This window comes from Magallana gigas, chromosome 8 (assembly GCF_963853765.1).
Source record: "Magallana gigas chromosome 8, xbMagGiga1.1, whole genome shotgun sequence".
Classification (NCBI taxonomy): domain Eukaryota; kingdom Metazoa; phylum Mollusca; class Bivalvia; order Ostreida; family Ostreidae; genus Magallana; species Magallana gigas.
Window position 1 is genome coordinate 31887187 of NC_088860.1, and position 15367 is coordinate 31902553.

Sequence of the window (15367 nt, forward strand, 5' to 3'; positions counted from 1 at the left end):
TAATATTTTATATATCAATGTAATTGAAATGTGGTTTTTTATTTATTTAAATGCTGAACCAAGTCAAATAAAAGTCTTTGCAGATCAAAATAAGGTTTTAAAAAAAGACCATATGACTCTTTATTGGAACGTATGTGCATGCTTAACTTTGAAACAGTATTACGTTATTTCTACCAAAATGTTCTAAATTATCACTTCCCAAGCTGATAGTTTCCTTGATTTGCTGGGTTTTCCTTCATTATTTTCAAAGATCCCTTCTGAATATAAAAAATTTCCTCATTTCCAGTAACTACAGAGAGCTGTCTTCTTTCTCTTTTCGTGTGATTGGTTTTGCATCTGTTTGTGCTCTAATCGTCAGATCATTTACATCTACAGTACAAAGATATATAAACCTCCAAGGGTAATTCTGATACATAAGAAAGACCAAATAAAGATGGGGAAAAGGCTGCATTGCAACACATCCACGTGGATAAGGGTGGATTGCAACACATCCATGTGGAAAAGGCTGCATTGCAACACATCCATGTGGATAAGGCTGCATTGCACCACATCCACATGGAAAAGGTTGCAAGGCAACACACCACACGTTGAATAATTACTATTAATAGCTGAATAATGAAAAGATTTTCACACCCACTTCTGAATAGATTTTATCGGGGCAGTGAGATTGAGCAGTAACAAACTATTATTGACAATTGTTTATACCATAACAATCTCAGTGTGTGTCTTTCAATGAAATGTAATATTCTTAGGTCTATCTTCAAAGTGTGTGAGTGGAGACGACAAACTTGGATCTCTATCACAGGTGAACTGAGACTTTCTTCTCTGATGTCACTTCTATTTCTGAAAATACCATAGCATTGTATACACAATACCAGCTTTGCATCTTTGCAAAAAGCTCAAGATAATTGATTTTAAACTTTAAACGCCCATATTTGGCTGGTCTGTCACATTGAACCATTGTGGTCACTTTATTTAGCCTATGACAACAATTCAACACTTCAGATTCCTACTGTTTGCATACAAATTCCGATCATATTTTGAAATTTCCATCAGTTTTTTTCTTTGTAGACAAGTGTTTCATTATTCGTCCCTTTGTTGATCTTTGGAGTAGGTTTTTGGCGAAAGTAAATGGGGAGTTGGAATTCCCCACTGTGGGTGTAGAATTTGTGGTTTTCACCATTGTGTTGGCTTTTATGACAGTTTTTGATTGTATTGATGGTTGAATAATGGCTTAATTTCTTCTTCATGATTACAGTATAATCCCATTGTCTCTTTGTCAAAATATTTTCATATCTATTAGAAGTACGACACGAAAACCATTATATATCTCTTTTATGATAGACTCTTAGCATGGCCAATTAATTTTTCATATGACTTAAAAGATTAAAATCAAGTTTATAAGGTTTCAATTTATTAGAAATCAAAGTATCTTTGAGAAAATTTGCAGATATTTAAAAGCAAAATCTTTGAAGGCGTTTGATTATCCCTGTTTGTTGATTTGTTGACATGTTTCTTAGTGTAATCTAGGTTACATCAGGTCTATTTTTAGTAGTTAAATACCTGGGCCATGACACACCTGAACTTATGTCATCTTCTCATAATCCCACTCTGTAAACTATGGTAGAATAAAAGAGAGGCCGTCCAAACCCAATACACAAAGAACTTGGTCTCTCACATTTCTCTGTTGCTATAAGAAAAAGAACAGTTAATATTGTTTGTAAATGCATGATCTTTAACTGAATGAACATTCTTTAAGTCTTGAGCACATTGGATGCACTGAAAGTGAGTTGAGCTGAGGCCATTAAACATAAGGACATGTGACCATTTTCATTTTTTTATTTCATTGTATGGTAGTTTATTTCTTATCAAGTTGTGAAGCAACTCTTGATTCAAAAATTACCAAGTATAAATCAGAATACTTTATTTTTAGTTATTCAAAAAAAATTTCCCTCTTAAAACCTTTTATAGTAACAATTTGAAGTATGGTTTAAAAATATTACCAAAATAGGAAAAAGGAAGAAATTATTAGAGTTGTTGAAAGGTTTTTAATTTTGTTAAAAAACCCATTTCTGTGTATTAAATCAAGTGAAATATCATGCTAACGGGATAACAAGGATAAGGGTCTTCGGCAGCAAAAGGAAGGGTTATCAGAAACTCTGATCGGCAGGTTTCCCACAAGGCACAGTTTCACCTTTTTTGTAAAAACAATCTGTTTGGCCTATGAGGTGGCGAATTTCATGCCTTCTTTAGTCCTGTCAGTATGTAGCTCTCCCCGATCAGATATTGTGACAGAAGGCATTTGTCATTCGTTTATGTCAGATGCTACCTTTTTTTCACCTATTTGCTGCATGATATCCCTAAAATTTGGATAATCTATTTGAAAAAAAAAGTCTCCATTTTTTTTTACAACAATGAGTAGTGCTTGGTGATTCACAGTTTCCAAAAAAAATATCATTTTTTTTTTGTTTTTTTGTTTATCGAAACACTGATACTCAGACCCAAAACAAAATATATCATTTCCTTCTTCTGTATTTGCTGAAATTGAAACACCGATTCTTCAGGACTCATTTCGGGGTTTCTGAATGCTAAGGCAATTGATAGGACAGATGTGTGAAACCTTAGAGCAAGCTGCATTGAAGTCAAACACTGTACACTTTGAAGTCCTCTTGTGTATATGGTAATTTCTTTCCTTTGCGGTGCACCCAGTGCAGCTGCATCCCCTTAGGATATTAAGCAAAGGATGATCAATTATTAAATCCTGTAAACATTTTAATGGCCGTCGAATTTTTTTTTACGTTTTTTATTTCTGCAGACTCTGAAGCGAGCTGGAGTGTGGATTTTGGCAAATAAATAATACTGTAACAAACTAATACAATTAAAAAGTCATGATAATAGATTTAAGCCTCAAGTACATTTAGATCAATGTTCAGTTAGTAAAACATGTAAATCTTTTATTTAGGATTTAAAAGGACAATGTTATTTTCAGACTGCAGTGCAATTGCTTTGAATGCATGCACAGTGCAATTGCTTTGAATGCACAATATTGATCTCCTTTAAATTGCATTAAGTTTTTCATCTTCTCAAGTGCTGCAAAGAAATAACATGGAGAAAGTTGCTGCATTAGTTCCAAAAATTATTCAAGTCATTTCTTCGAGTAGTGGTCATTTGATCAGATTTTCTATTCATACAAAGTATTGCAGAAAGCACTTTTTCCTTGTTGATACAGTGTTTTCAAAGTGAATATGGTATGACTCATGAAAATTTGACGACAAGATAGTAATTCAATATATGGGTTGAAAATAAAAGCTGTAACATTGATAAGTCGTTTTCTAAATGACATTAAAGAATATCAATGTCATTTGAATTTCTTTTGGAAAAAAAATCACAAAAGGAAACTTGCAAATTTGCAATCATTAAGAAATTTTATGTTGAAATCTAGTCCCCAAGTCTTTTCAAAGGAGTAGTGCATAAATTTAATAAAAAAAAAGGAATTCTCAATGAAGTCAGGCGTTTGTCGTGGTGTTTTGTAACTCCCGATGAACATATAAAATTTAAATGGCCCTTTATCAAAATGTTAATAGTTTCACCATTCAAACAAATTAAATTGGAATTTGATACCATTGGCTCGTGGCAGGCTAAGAAGCTATTCTTAAAACCAGCCTCTGTTGATAAATTCCTGAAAGGGTGTAATTATCGGCAAAAGGCAAATGAAGATGGGGGCATACAGTCTCAGAGAATTGAGCTCCTCAACTTCTGAATGATTTTCCACTGTGGACCCATGTTATCATGGAGTGGGGGCGATATCCACCTGTCTATAAAGAATGTCGGGGGACAGATGCTCTACCTAGCAGTGTGTCCCCCCAAGGAATGTGGGGGACAGATGCCTAACCTGGACTCTTCACCTTAACCTCCCCGCCGATTTTTGTCAACACTTTTAACATGAACTCTTAATATACAGGCAAACCTTCTCGAGGAGCTTGCTGTTGAATTCCTATAATGGTAGTTTTTTTGAACATCATGTGTCACTGAACTTTTAAAAAACTTTTAAAAAACTAAAAAAAATTTTCATTATGAATTGATCTCTGTAAAATCAGGTTCAGTAATCTAATGAGGTTGCAGCTTGAACATTAAGGGAAAGAGGACTTTGAATATTTATTTTTGCAAAAAAGACTGTCTTAGAAATTTATATATCCAAAGTTAATAGGAAACTTGACATACATTTGCTCAGTATTATATAATTTATGTATGCATTACCCAACACTAGAATTTTAAAATGTAGTGGCCCTTGAAATGAATCATTCAGGGTAATATGCTTGTACCTTATCCCTTTTTTCCTTAAGATTATAAACAAAATCGCCAAAAATCCAAAAATGTAACATTTCCTTAATAAAAAAAATAGGGGTTTAAGAGCAAAACTACAAAATCTGATGGGGTCTTCTATATTGTCTGACATGTCAGGTAACACTAAAACAGATTTGTGGATTAATAGCAGATAAGATTATCTATAAATGTAATCCAAGGTTATCATGATTTATTAGACTGTCAAAGTGCTATTGTGTTCTAAATTCAGACACTCCATGATAAGATTTATAACACAGTTAAATTGCAAACTTAATAAAGACAAATTTGCTTTTTGCAGGTAATTTGAGCGAAATTTCATTGATGTTTTTTTGCTCAAAATTTTGTCAATATTGATAAACAGCTAATGTGTAAAGTAATAAATCATCATTAAAATTCTAGAGATTTTAAGAGAGAGAGAGAGAAAGAGAGAGAGAGAGAGAGAGAGAGAGAGAGAGAGAGAGAGAGAGAGAGAGAGAGAGAGAGAGAGAGAGAGAGAGAGAGAGGGGGGCATCTACATAAAGAAAGAAATTATATAAATTAATATTCAGAACTGCATTAATAAAAAGATGGCTATGCCACCTTACGTGTCAATATGAATAGAAATATTGCCCTTAGAACATTAAGTGAAAATGCTGTGTCCATTGTATTCTGGTTGTACTGTATATTTTATACCTACATCTAATCTGAGGTTAACATTTGACCCAGTTGCTGTCTTGACTTAGCAGGAAATTGATGTTGCCTGTTGAGGATAATACCTTTTGAGCTTGTTCAACTTGATTGGCCCAGTTTGCTAGAGGTGTGTGCATGAGGATAAGTACAGGTATTATACATTCCTGGTTACTGGGATATAATTTATCTGACAATTTATCATAGAGAAGCCCTAAGTTAGGTTAACATGTATGAGAGAGAGAGAGAGAGAGAGAGAGAGAGAGAGAGAGAGAGAGAGAGAGAGAGAGAGAGAGAGAGAGAGAGAGAGAGAGAGAATATGGAAAGTTTAGGAAATTTATTTTTTTCCACAAAGTGAAAGAAAAGCTGTTTTTAGACCTGTCCAATTAAAACAAAAAAGAAAACTACAAAAACTAAGGATCAATTCATAAGATACAATATATTTATAAACAAACTACCAGGCCCTAACATAGTAAAATCTTTGCACCATGTACAATAAAATGAATCACTTGGTACTTCAACAGTGCTCTTGAAGACTGAAAGCTATTTTAGCATCTATTATAGAGGGATGGTAAAACCTCCTTGATGCTAAACATGGGAATCCCGTATCCTATCCCTCCAGTGTTGAAGACATCTCTCAGATGGTTCGGCACTCATCTCTGACTTGATGATATAAAAACCAATTTGTAAACTGCTAATTTTCTGCAACAGAAGGTCAATGTCTCAGGTGGAAATCAGGAAGAGATTGCACCAGTGAGGAGCGTCTTCATACGAGCTATAGCTGCTCTCTCAGATAAATTCTAGAACAACAAATGCAACCCCTTTCTTGGCCGATATTGACAGCTAAAAGGTTCAGTGGCATTGCAGCAGATTTTCACCTATCAGACAAGAAAGCCCAAGGAACAATACTTGTTGTACGCAAGGCTTGTAAACACGGGTTCTGAGTGCATCAAACAAGTATCTAACACATATATTTTGGCAGCAGCATTTACCCCGCGATACGATAACGACAGACTTATGATATCATGGACGAATGTATGTTATAAATTTGATCAAGATACTGTTTATGATGTTTACCCTCTCTTCTGATGAGTAAACAAAAATTGTTTATTCTGGGATACAAGGTTTGGATATTTGCCACTGCTACAGATGCTGCGAGCACAGATACCTGTTCATTTCAGCCCCAGAGCTTCATTTCTCCCCCTGTATCAAATTCTGAATAATTTGACTAGAAAGATTCAGGATGTCTCTCTATTAGCCACCTGTGGCTCGAGCCAGAAATATAAAATTCTCAAAACTGCAAGAGGTTAAATTCCTCTGTCTACATATGATTTAGCATCTAGTGAAACCAGTGCTTTTTAGCTCGCCTGCCTCTTAATGAGACTAGATTGTACATGTAATGATCCGCCTTGTATGTTATCCTGGGTCGCTATGTTTTCTATTTGTTCTAGCTATGGGTTATCTATGACCTGGAAACTTTTCCATTGTTCTGACTATAAGTTATCTACACCTGGAAAGCTTGCACCAAAAAAAAATACAATTTTTTATGGAAAGCAATTATGTATTTCGATGATTTATTTGATATAAAGGGGATAATTGAATTGTCATTTCAGTACAGTGCATATTGGTTTGGTAACAGATTAATAGAGCGTGATCATTCTTGTCAACAGAATCTGATTTTGCCAGCATTTTTGTGTTTGTTCTGGTATTCATGATGCCTGGTTGTCCATCAGTAACATACAAACCAACAGTTCATTTAATTAGTCTGGATACCGTCCAAAGCCAACAGTTACACAGAGAAAACTCATTTTTCTACAATTGCTATTCCCTTTTCCACAACTTGGAGACTCAATTATATGCTGTATTTGGTTTGGTCAGAAATTGTTGTAGCACATTTTTTTTTCCATTTATCTTTTTAAAATGTTTTTTTTTGCACAGTAGGATCTTAAAAGTGTTCCTGGCATGCGAGATCATGATCGTTTTCAACAGCTTCTGTCAGTGTAGATAATTGACTGATCATATAAAGTGTCCTCTGTGCCGCATCCTCTAATTCTGCCTTTGTTGTAAAAGTTCACAAAAATATTTGCTCTTTCTTCTTTAAGTCTCGATCGCTGCTAGCTTCATTAAGTATCGATTTGTGAAAGTGTTCACGATTTTACTGAGGCAGAGAGAGGTGGAGAAGAAAATAAAACGTAGTCAAAACTCTGATTGCAGACATTGATCTCCTTAATGATCTTTAAACAAAAATTTCTTAGATTTATTGATATTTATACAGTCTAGATCTCTCAGAACATCAGCTAGATATAAGAAAAAGTGTTGGTTTATTTAATATATCACAAGGCTAAATATTTTATACAGTTCTATTTTGATCTGCATGTTTTGCAATCTTTGTTTCCAATTTTATATTTAACATACTCTCTTTTTTTATTTTAGTTCTTACCGCATCTTTGCTTCTTGCTATAATTATTATTCAAGATGTGCTTCGATCATGTCTACAGTTTCATCCTGAATATAATTAATTTTTGCTTCAGACATGCCTAACTATTAAAATGAATTAAATTCTGTAGTAAAGATCTAGATCAGGTGCACTATAATTCAGACAATCAAATTTCTTTCAGACACAAAAAATGTGGAAATCTTTGTGCTTTGCAATTTTTTGGCAAATTTGATGCAATTCCTTAAGATTCTTGACAAAAGTCACCCCTAAAATATTTCAGGAGCAGCCAGGGAAAGAATCAATTGTCTTTTTTGTTGATGGTCGCTTGGGCTTTAAACAAAGAGTTTTACTTTGCATCAAAGAATTTTATTGCCCAATATGTACATGTTTATTTAAAAGACTAGGGAACCTAGGGTTTCATTAATAAACACTAGCATGGATCCAAACTTTACTGGAACCATGCAACCTTAATGAAATGGCTGTAAGGCCATCAATTACATTACTTTGACCCAAGCAGAAAGTTGCAATTACTCTAGTTACAAATAGCAGTATGATTAATTTTTGAAATCTCTTTTATAACTACCACCAAAGATTACACATTTTCAAACACTAAATACAAAAACCTCGCTAAATTTTACCCCCTAAAACTATCATCGTGTACAGCAGTCAGTCAGTTTTCGAGGGACATAAATCTGCTGATATCTGCAATAAAGATATTGGGGGGGGGGGGGGGTGTTAAATATCTGAGGTATTTCTGAGGCAGTACAATATGGTTGTTTACTACTTAAAATTGACATACAAAAGTAAATGCCACATCTCATCAAAAAGTAAGCTAAGTGAAGTAAAAATCCCTGCGCTCAATGATTCATGTAGTTTAAATCAGAGATTTTAATTTCTTGGAGAACACTGACATCATTTTCCCCTCGTACATTCTGAGAAACATCAAGACATCCATAACTGTCTGGCGACGTTTTTGTGAATTGAATAAGTTGAAAAGGAACACAAGTTTCGTAATCTGTATCCAGGGGCCATAACTAGGTGACATTGGAAGCTAATAAGCTCATCACTGTCAAAAAATCGTGTGGGAAGCTGGAGTAACTGTCTCAATAGTCGCCATTCTCAAGTACAATTAACAGATTTATTTCTCACGTAAAATATAAGAAAAAACCCATCTTATTTCCAAGTTGGCAGCATGGAGACTGGATGCAGACGGCCATTCTGTATGGCAGACATAATCCTCGTTATTGCAATTTTTGCCTCCAAAAAAATTCAGATCTTTCATTGATTTACAGTTAACAGAAATTTATTGGATTAATTTTGGTAGAGGGTTTATTGCCTGACTTCCAAGTTTAGTTTAGGTAGTGCCTCTGAACTGAATAATTTATCGAATGTAAAGAACCTTAATTGTCATGACCATGCACAGAGTCAGGTTTTATGTGAAACTTCATTGTAATTAATTGCGGCAGAAACTTTTGAACACAATATTGAATAAATAGGGGATCATGTTGAGGAATATGATTTATGATCCCATACATTTGTGCTGCAGTTTTTAATTGTTTTGTTATGAATGGTATCATATTTATGAAAAATTATCATGGACACTTTATCAAACTTTCATAGCTTTTGCCAGCATACATGCGTTTAGATTCTTCAGGGTTACAATAAAAGTTAAATCAATAGTTGCATATCTGTTTTTTGTTTTTTTTCTCACTCAAAAATTTATACCGATTACGATATGAGAAAATTGATATTTATTAATAATTGCCAATATTAGTCCCTTACTGAGTTTGGAATTACCATAAACGGGAGACATGATCCTATAGCATAAATATGTACCTTTTGCATGTTAGCTCAAAACTGGTTAATACTGGTGTTCAACAACTCATGGGGAAACCCATTTGTTTAGATAGAATAAAAATGTGTTACCAATAGGCTGTCAGGAAGGTCTAGACAATTTAATATTGATATTTGCCATTTTATGTATTATAGGCAGTGAATGTTATCAAAGTTATGTCTTTTGGACATATCGGGGAGGGAATTTTGTAGCATTATTCAATGTTTGAATTTACTTTGGCGTTGAAGATCTGTATTGAATTTTTTTTTTTTGTAACCTCTTTCATCCCTCAAGTGTAAACAAACCCATGCATTAAATATATGTACAATCCATAAAATCTTATTTGTTTTCTTATTGATTTATTCAAAGCAAAGACACTCTTGGTCTCTCATTCACTTTGCAATACAACGGCAAAATATATGAAGCGACAAAAAGTTTTAGTTTTCTGATTTTAGAGGTTTCATAAGGGGAAAAAATAGTCCCAAATTTAAATGTATTTACTGAATGTTGTGGTGTTTGCATAAATCAATTGTTTATGGTGCAATTCAGTTCGTGAGTGCGTTTATCTTTAGCTGGCAAAAGAATTTTTGTCGCATTTTATTGCTAATTGTAAGCTGTATACCTTAATTTAAGACCATATATCTTGAGTTCAGGAGTGCTTTCACCAAAATGAGCACATCTACTGCTTTCTTTATCGTGGAAACTATTACGCTTATCAGTTAGATGGTAAATATTATGGTGTGAGATACACGCTTTGACAAATGGCAGATAATCCTGTCTTTTGATGGTTTGGTTTCATGGCAGTGTAAATTGATCAGATTGAATGAAATGGTCCCCATTATACCACATTTTACTGCTCATTCAAGATTATCTCTCTTCACGAGCAAAGAGATTTGTCTCCCCATTTTCGGTGATGATGAATCACTTCCCCTTCTGTCCTTCAGAAAGGCCAAGATGTGAAAAGAGGTGAATCTCTCACCTAAACTGACCCAAAGAAGTTGAAGCTAATTAATCTAAAACTTTATGGAAAGTAAAACCATCCGAATAAATGACAGAAATTAATAAATTTACCATGGAATTATGGGGGCTAGCTATCATGACTAAAAGGTCACATATTTTGCATCCCGCTGAAAGATTATATTTATGGGTGTGTCAAAGTTTAATGTTTATATATTGTCCAGATTTACTTTATGATCAAATAAAATGACCAAGATCTTGACTTTTTCACCTTAAATCTTTGCATTTCATGCCTTTATTAAAAAAAATGCTCATTAATTATAATCAATTGCAAAATGATTATTACTTATTTTTGTCTATTTTTAGGCCCAACAAAACTGTGGTTTCAAGACTGAAATAAATCCCAAGCAAGCTGCGCCTACGGGAGAATCATCAGACTCTTCCTCAAAATCGGGATCCTTGAGAAAGAAAAGAGAAATAGGTGGGGAGATGTATGAGAAAATTCTAGAGGTCATGAAGGAGCTGTTGACCTCACTGAAGATGTTTGACACCATTGCCGATGATATCTGCAATCAAGAAATTTTTTACGACCAGGATATTAACAGTACAGAGTGTTGGAATGGTCTCACAAAGGGGAGGTAAGAATGGGAATTTGTAAAGTTATCTCCCTTTGAAATCTGATCAGTAATGAATGATTTTTTATGTGAAATAAATGGCTGGTATTAAAAAAAAAGGGGAAGAGAAAGGAAAAAAGATGTGACCACCACAATTTTAAATTGCAAAGAGAATTAAATGAAAAAAAAAAAATCTGAGGAGAGTTTTATATGTACCGTAATCAGAAGAAAGGAATGCATGTGATCAGGTAAAAAAAAAGAGGGTCATTATTTTATTTCTACTCAGACTATATTGTCTGTGATATCGGACTGTCATCAAGCCATCACTTCCCACACTACAAACATAAATAGATATATAGATAAAGAGGCAGAGGAAGAGCTGATGGCTATTATTGAATAAAATAAATATTCCACTCGTGAACACAACCACTGTATCCCTCTGAACCGCTGGTGTGTTACTCAGACCTTACTTAACCTTGCCTGACCTTATCAGGGACCAGCCAGACAGACTGAGATACAATGTATATTAGTCTGCAAGCATACAGCTTCTAAACATAAATCGGGGGATTTAAATTCAATTTGCCTCGCATTCAGGACTGAAGAGAAATATTTCAAGTATGTTGAAAGGTGGTCGATCAATGGATCAAAGTTTATTTTAGAGGGCTCTGAGATCATCGAGTTTCTTTGTCTATGTAGGTGTTTCACCAAAGGTGTGCAATCTTTTGCCAGGTTACAAAGTCATCTTCTTGCATGGCCATTGTTACAGCTCATCATCTATAAATAGACATTTGGCAATCTTGGAATGTTGACCATAAAGGACAAAACAGTCTGTTTTTCATACTCTATTGGCATTTCACCAAAGGTGTGCAATTTTTGCCAAGTTAAAAAGTCATTTTCTTGTATAGCCTTTGTCATATAATCATCTATAAATAGACATTTGGCAATCTTTGAATTTTGACCATAGAGGGAAGAAATTGTCAGGGACAGGGTTATTTTGCTCATTTTTTTTTCACAGCTAAATAGGAAATAAAATGCATCCATCTTTTGAAATTCTCATCAATAAATTATAGAACACAAGACATTTTATGGATAATAGAAATTACAATCAAATTCACAGGTGTCACAATGATTGAAAAAAAAATTCCACACATTTTTTAAACAGGGTATTATCTGCATTTATCTAAGGTGAGAGAACAAATCTGTTTATACAGGGGTGCGGCATAATATAGGGTGAAAATAGTCCAGGTTTCATAGGGCGACAAAGATTGATAATAAATAAAACTTTAATCGCAGAACTGTGCAGGATATTCAATGAAAGCTTCTCAAATCTGTCCGTTCTATTCAACGTACAAAGATAGGGTGAACGGAAAGACTGATGATAAAAAAAAATATATGGTTAAGAATTTTTCATTCATTTCCGTTGAGGATTTAATCAAAGTTTCCTTTTTTCTTCTTTAACATACATTTACATCCATTGAGTAAATTCTTTGCCCCATTTGTATTAGGCCAACTAGTCAGGGATGTTTGATATAAAGTACTTTCAATCTTCGCAAATCTTATGGGTCGAATCAACAAAATGGAGTAGCGTACCCTTGAAGTTTAAGAATTTAAAGTGAGACTGGATATAATGAATATTGCTAACACCAACACTACTACACAGCCAAGAAATGCAAGGAATCCCTCGTAAAGTGTTTGTGTAATGAATTTATGGAAACTCTCGCTGCAACCATGGTTGCTTAATTTACAACATGTTTTTTTACCCAGTGGCACTGAAATGTTCGTACACTTTCTATTGTAAAACGTTGAAGACAAGAGACCACCCTTTATAGTTACCAGTCAACCAAAAAAAAAAAAGAAAAAAAGTAAACAGACGAAAAAACTCAATGATTGATGTCAAAATCAGTAGTTTTCGATTCCTGCCAGGAAAAAGTTCCAATATTTCGGCAGTTTAATATTTTTCTTTTTAATGTCTAGTTTCCCCACAGATCAACAATCATCGTAATTATGAGTGGTTACAGATCATTGGGTGCAATATTAAAAATTGCTCGGTGGATGCAGTCATGACTAGGAACTCATATACTTGTCTCCAAAACTGCTTTTGACATTCAAGTCGGATCCATTAGGGACCCCCCCTTTTTTTTTTGGCGGATGATATAAAACGAAATCAGTTGGATATCTCTTTGATGATGAAGCGTACAAATGTATATATTAATTATATGAAAGGAGATGTGGTTTCGTTTATATTTGTCTGGTGTCTATGTCACTGTGTACTTAGTCTGTTAATTCCGGAATGTCTCTGTTGCAGATAGACATGCATGCAGGTGCCTTGACCTTCTCTAACAAAGGAAAAATGTAACAAAGATGTTTTTTGATGGTTTTGGGGGGGGGGATGGTTGGGGGACTATATAAAGACACTTCCAGACAGTCAGTATGTCATAATCATTGATGGAAATAAAATAGATGGGTGGGGTGAGTGAGGGGTGGGGGAAGGGGGGTCAGAATACAAACTTTCAAACTGTAAGACGCATGTAAAGTCATGTGTTACAGTCATTGATAGAATTGATTTGTGTCTTAAACTTGTACATGTAAATAGGATTAAATTTGCTCTCAAGATACAGTTATGCTTGTAGAAGAAAAGACTCTTGTACAAAAGTGTTGGGCATTTATAAAGTCAATATTCTTTGATTAAAATTTTTTTTTTACCTATTTGAAAATTATTTTTGCATTTTACGTCAATCCTTTTTTTTAATTATTTTTTAATTTATTTAATTTCCCAATCGCAAACATAATCCCAAATATATGCGTTATCTTAATTGTTCCAGACCAGAAAGGTTTGATGAATTTTTTATGAATGGTTTCCATCGTTTATTATTCTGATCTGATGTTTCTTGTCTTTGATGGCTCATCAAGCAGTGAATTATCACTGCTTTGGCAATAACTTGTGACAAAAATATGGTGTGGGCGCAAATGACAGGGATTTTTTTTATATATATCGATATTATTGCTAGGCTACATAAGGAGAGAAGATATCTGATAATAAAAAAAAAAATAGAAAAAAAACTTGACTGAACATGGCCCCCTAGAACCCAGGGCTTTTTCTCTATCCAGCGTGAATCACGTTTACCACAGAAAACATACATCACAAAATCCCCCCAGTGTACAGTGTGGCGAAGCTCTCGCTCCGTTTGACCAAGCATGTCCTCTCAGTGTATGGAAGTTGCCCAAGCGCGCCGGGTCACGGGACGAGTTAATGGTCAGTTGCCTCCCAGCTAGAGCCAGCTAATTAACATAAATCTTGTGCGTATTTATCGGAAGAGATTCTCCGTAAATGGGTGGTCACTTGGTGTGTGACCCAGACACATATACATACATACGTGTAACAGACGGACGGCAAAAACAATATTCTGTCTGTGGTCCAGTCAAGGGGAAAATTTGTGTCTGATTTTTATCAAAATAGGTGAAACTTCTTTTAGATTTTTGAAAAACTGTGTATATTTACCTCCATTAATGATATTGGTTATGATCACATTGAATTTACTTGGAATTTTTATCTTATATGACTTTCAATGCTTAAATATATAAGTGTATTAGTAGTATTAAGTTTACTGTTTACACTCGTGTTGAAGAAGATTTGGTCAGAAAGCAAGTATTGTTCTTTCAATTCTTCCACCCCAACAGATTAGAATGTTGAATTCATGTGGATCATGATAGAAGATTATAGTTTGATGATGAAGGCTGTGCACAAATATGTATAAATTGAATGTTATATAGAATATACATAGATAGCTGATTTCGAGACACAATATCAGACTATATGTACTACATGCAGGGTATGCACCTACCGTATATGATGAATTAATTATGTGGTTGACGATAAAATTGCTAATGAGTTGAACAAGATAATCATTGATGGTCTAATGAATGGTTGGAAATCATAAGATTAATAGTAATATTTAGAAGCCTCTGATGTGATAATACACCAAGTCAGAAACTAGAGTTTAAGTTAAGATATTTGTACTTTACTGGTAATTCAGATCTTATGGTTGGTTGATTCTATGTTAGTGTAGGGATTACACAGATTTATGTCTTGGTTTTTGAGTTTTTGGGCAAAAGTTATGTCGGGTTTCATAAACTATCTGTATGATGGCAAATGTCATTAATAACTGGGTTTTTGATATGAAATTTGAGGTTGTTGAAAGTCCTCCTTATTTGTTCGCCCTTACAAACGTTCAAGTTTGATACTATCAAGAACAATAGACCCCTTGTCCAGATTGGTACATTACACAAGTCTATAATACCTTACAAGGAATAATTTTTTGTGATGATCATAATTTCAAAGCGGAAACCTGACAGGCAATACTTTGGGTCTTTTAAAAACGCATATGTTATTTCTTAAAAGGTCAGGCTTTATTGTGAAACGAGGGCTAAATATGAGAATTTCTCACCAGATACGACAGAAAACGCTGAAAGAGGATATGCTCCGTGTACGAACTCGAACAAACTATGGGTGTGGTT

The 15367-nt window shown here is 34.3% G+C and overlaps 1 protein-coding gene across 1 annotated transcript in view; it reads left to right on the top strand.

The window, feature by feature from the left end:
• LOC105339345 (glypican-5) overlaps positions 1-15367 on the top strand; it is a 36427-nt gene that overhangs the window by 16712 nt on the left and 4348 nt on the right. The window contains exon 4 of the mRNA XM_034473889.2: positions 10605-10876. Coding sequence (XP_034329780.2) covers positions 10605-10876 — 272 coding nt within the window. The remainder of the gene's footprint in view (positions 1-10604; positions 10877-15367) is intronic.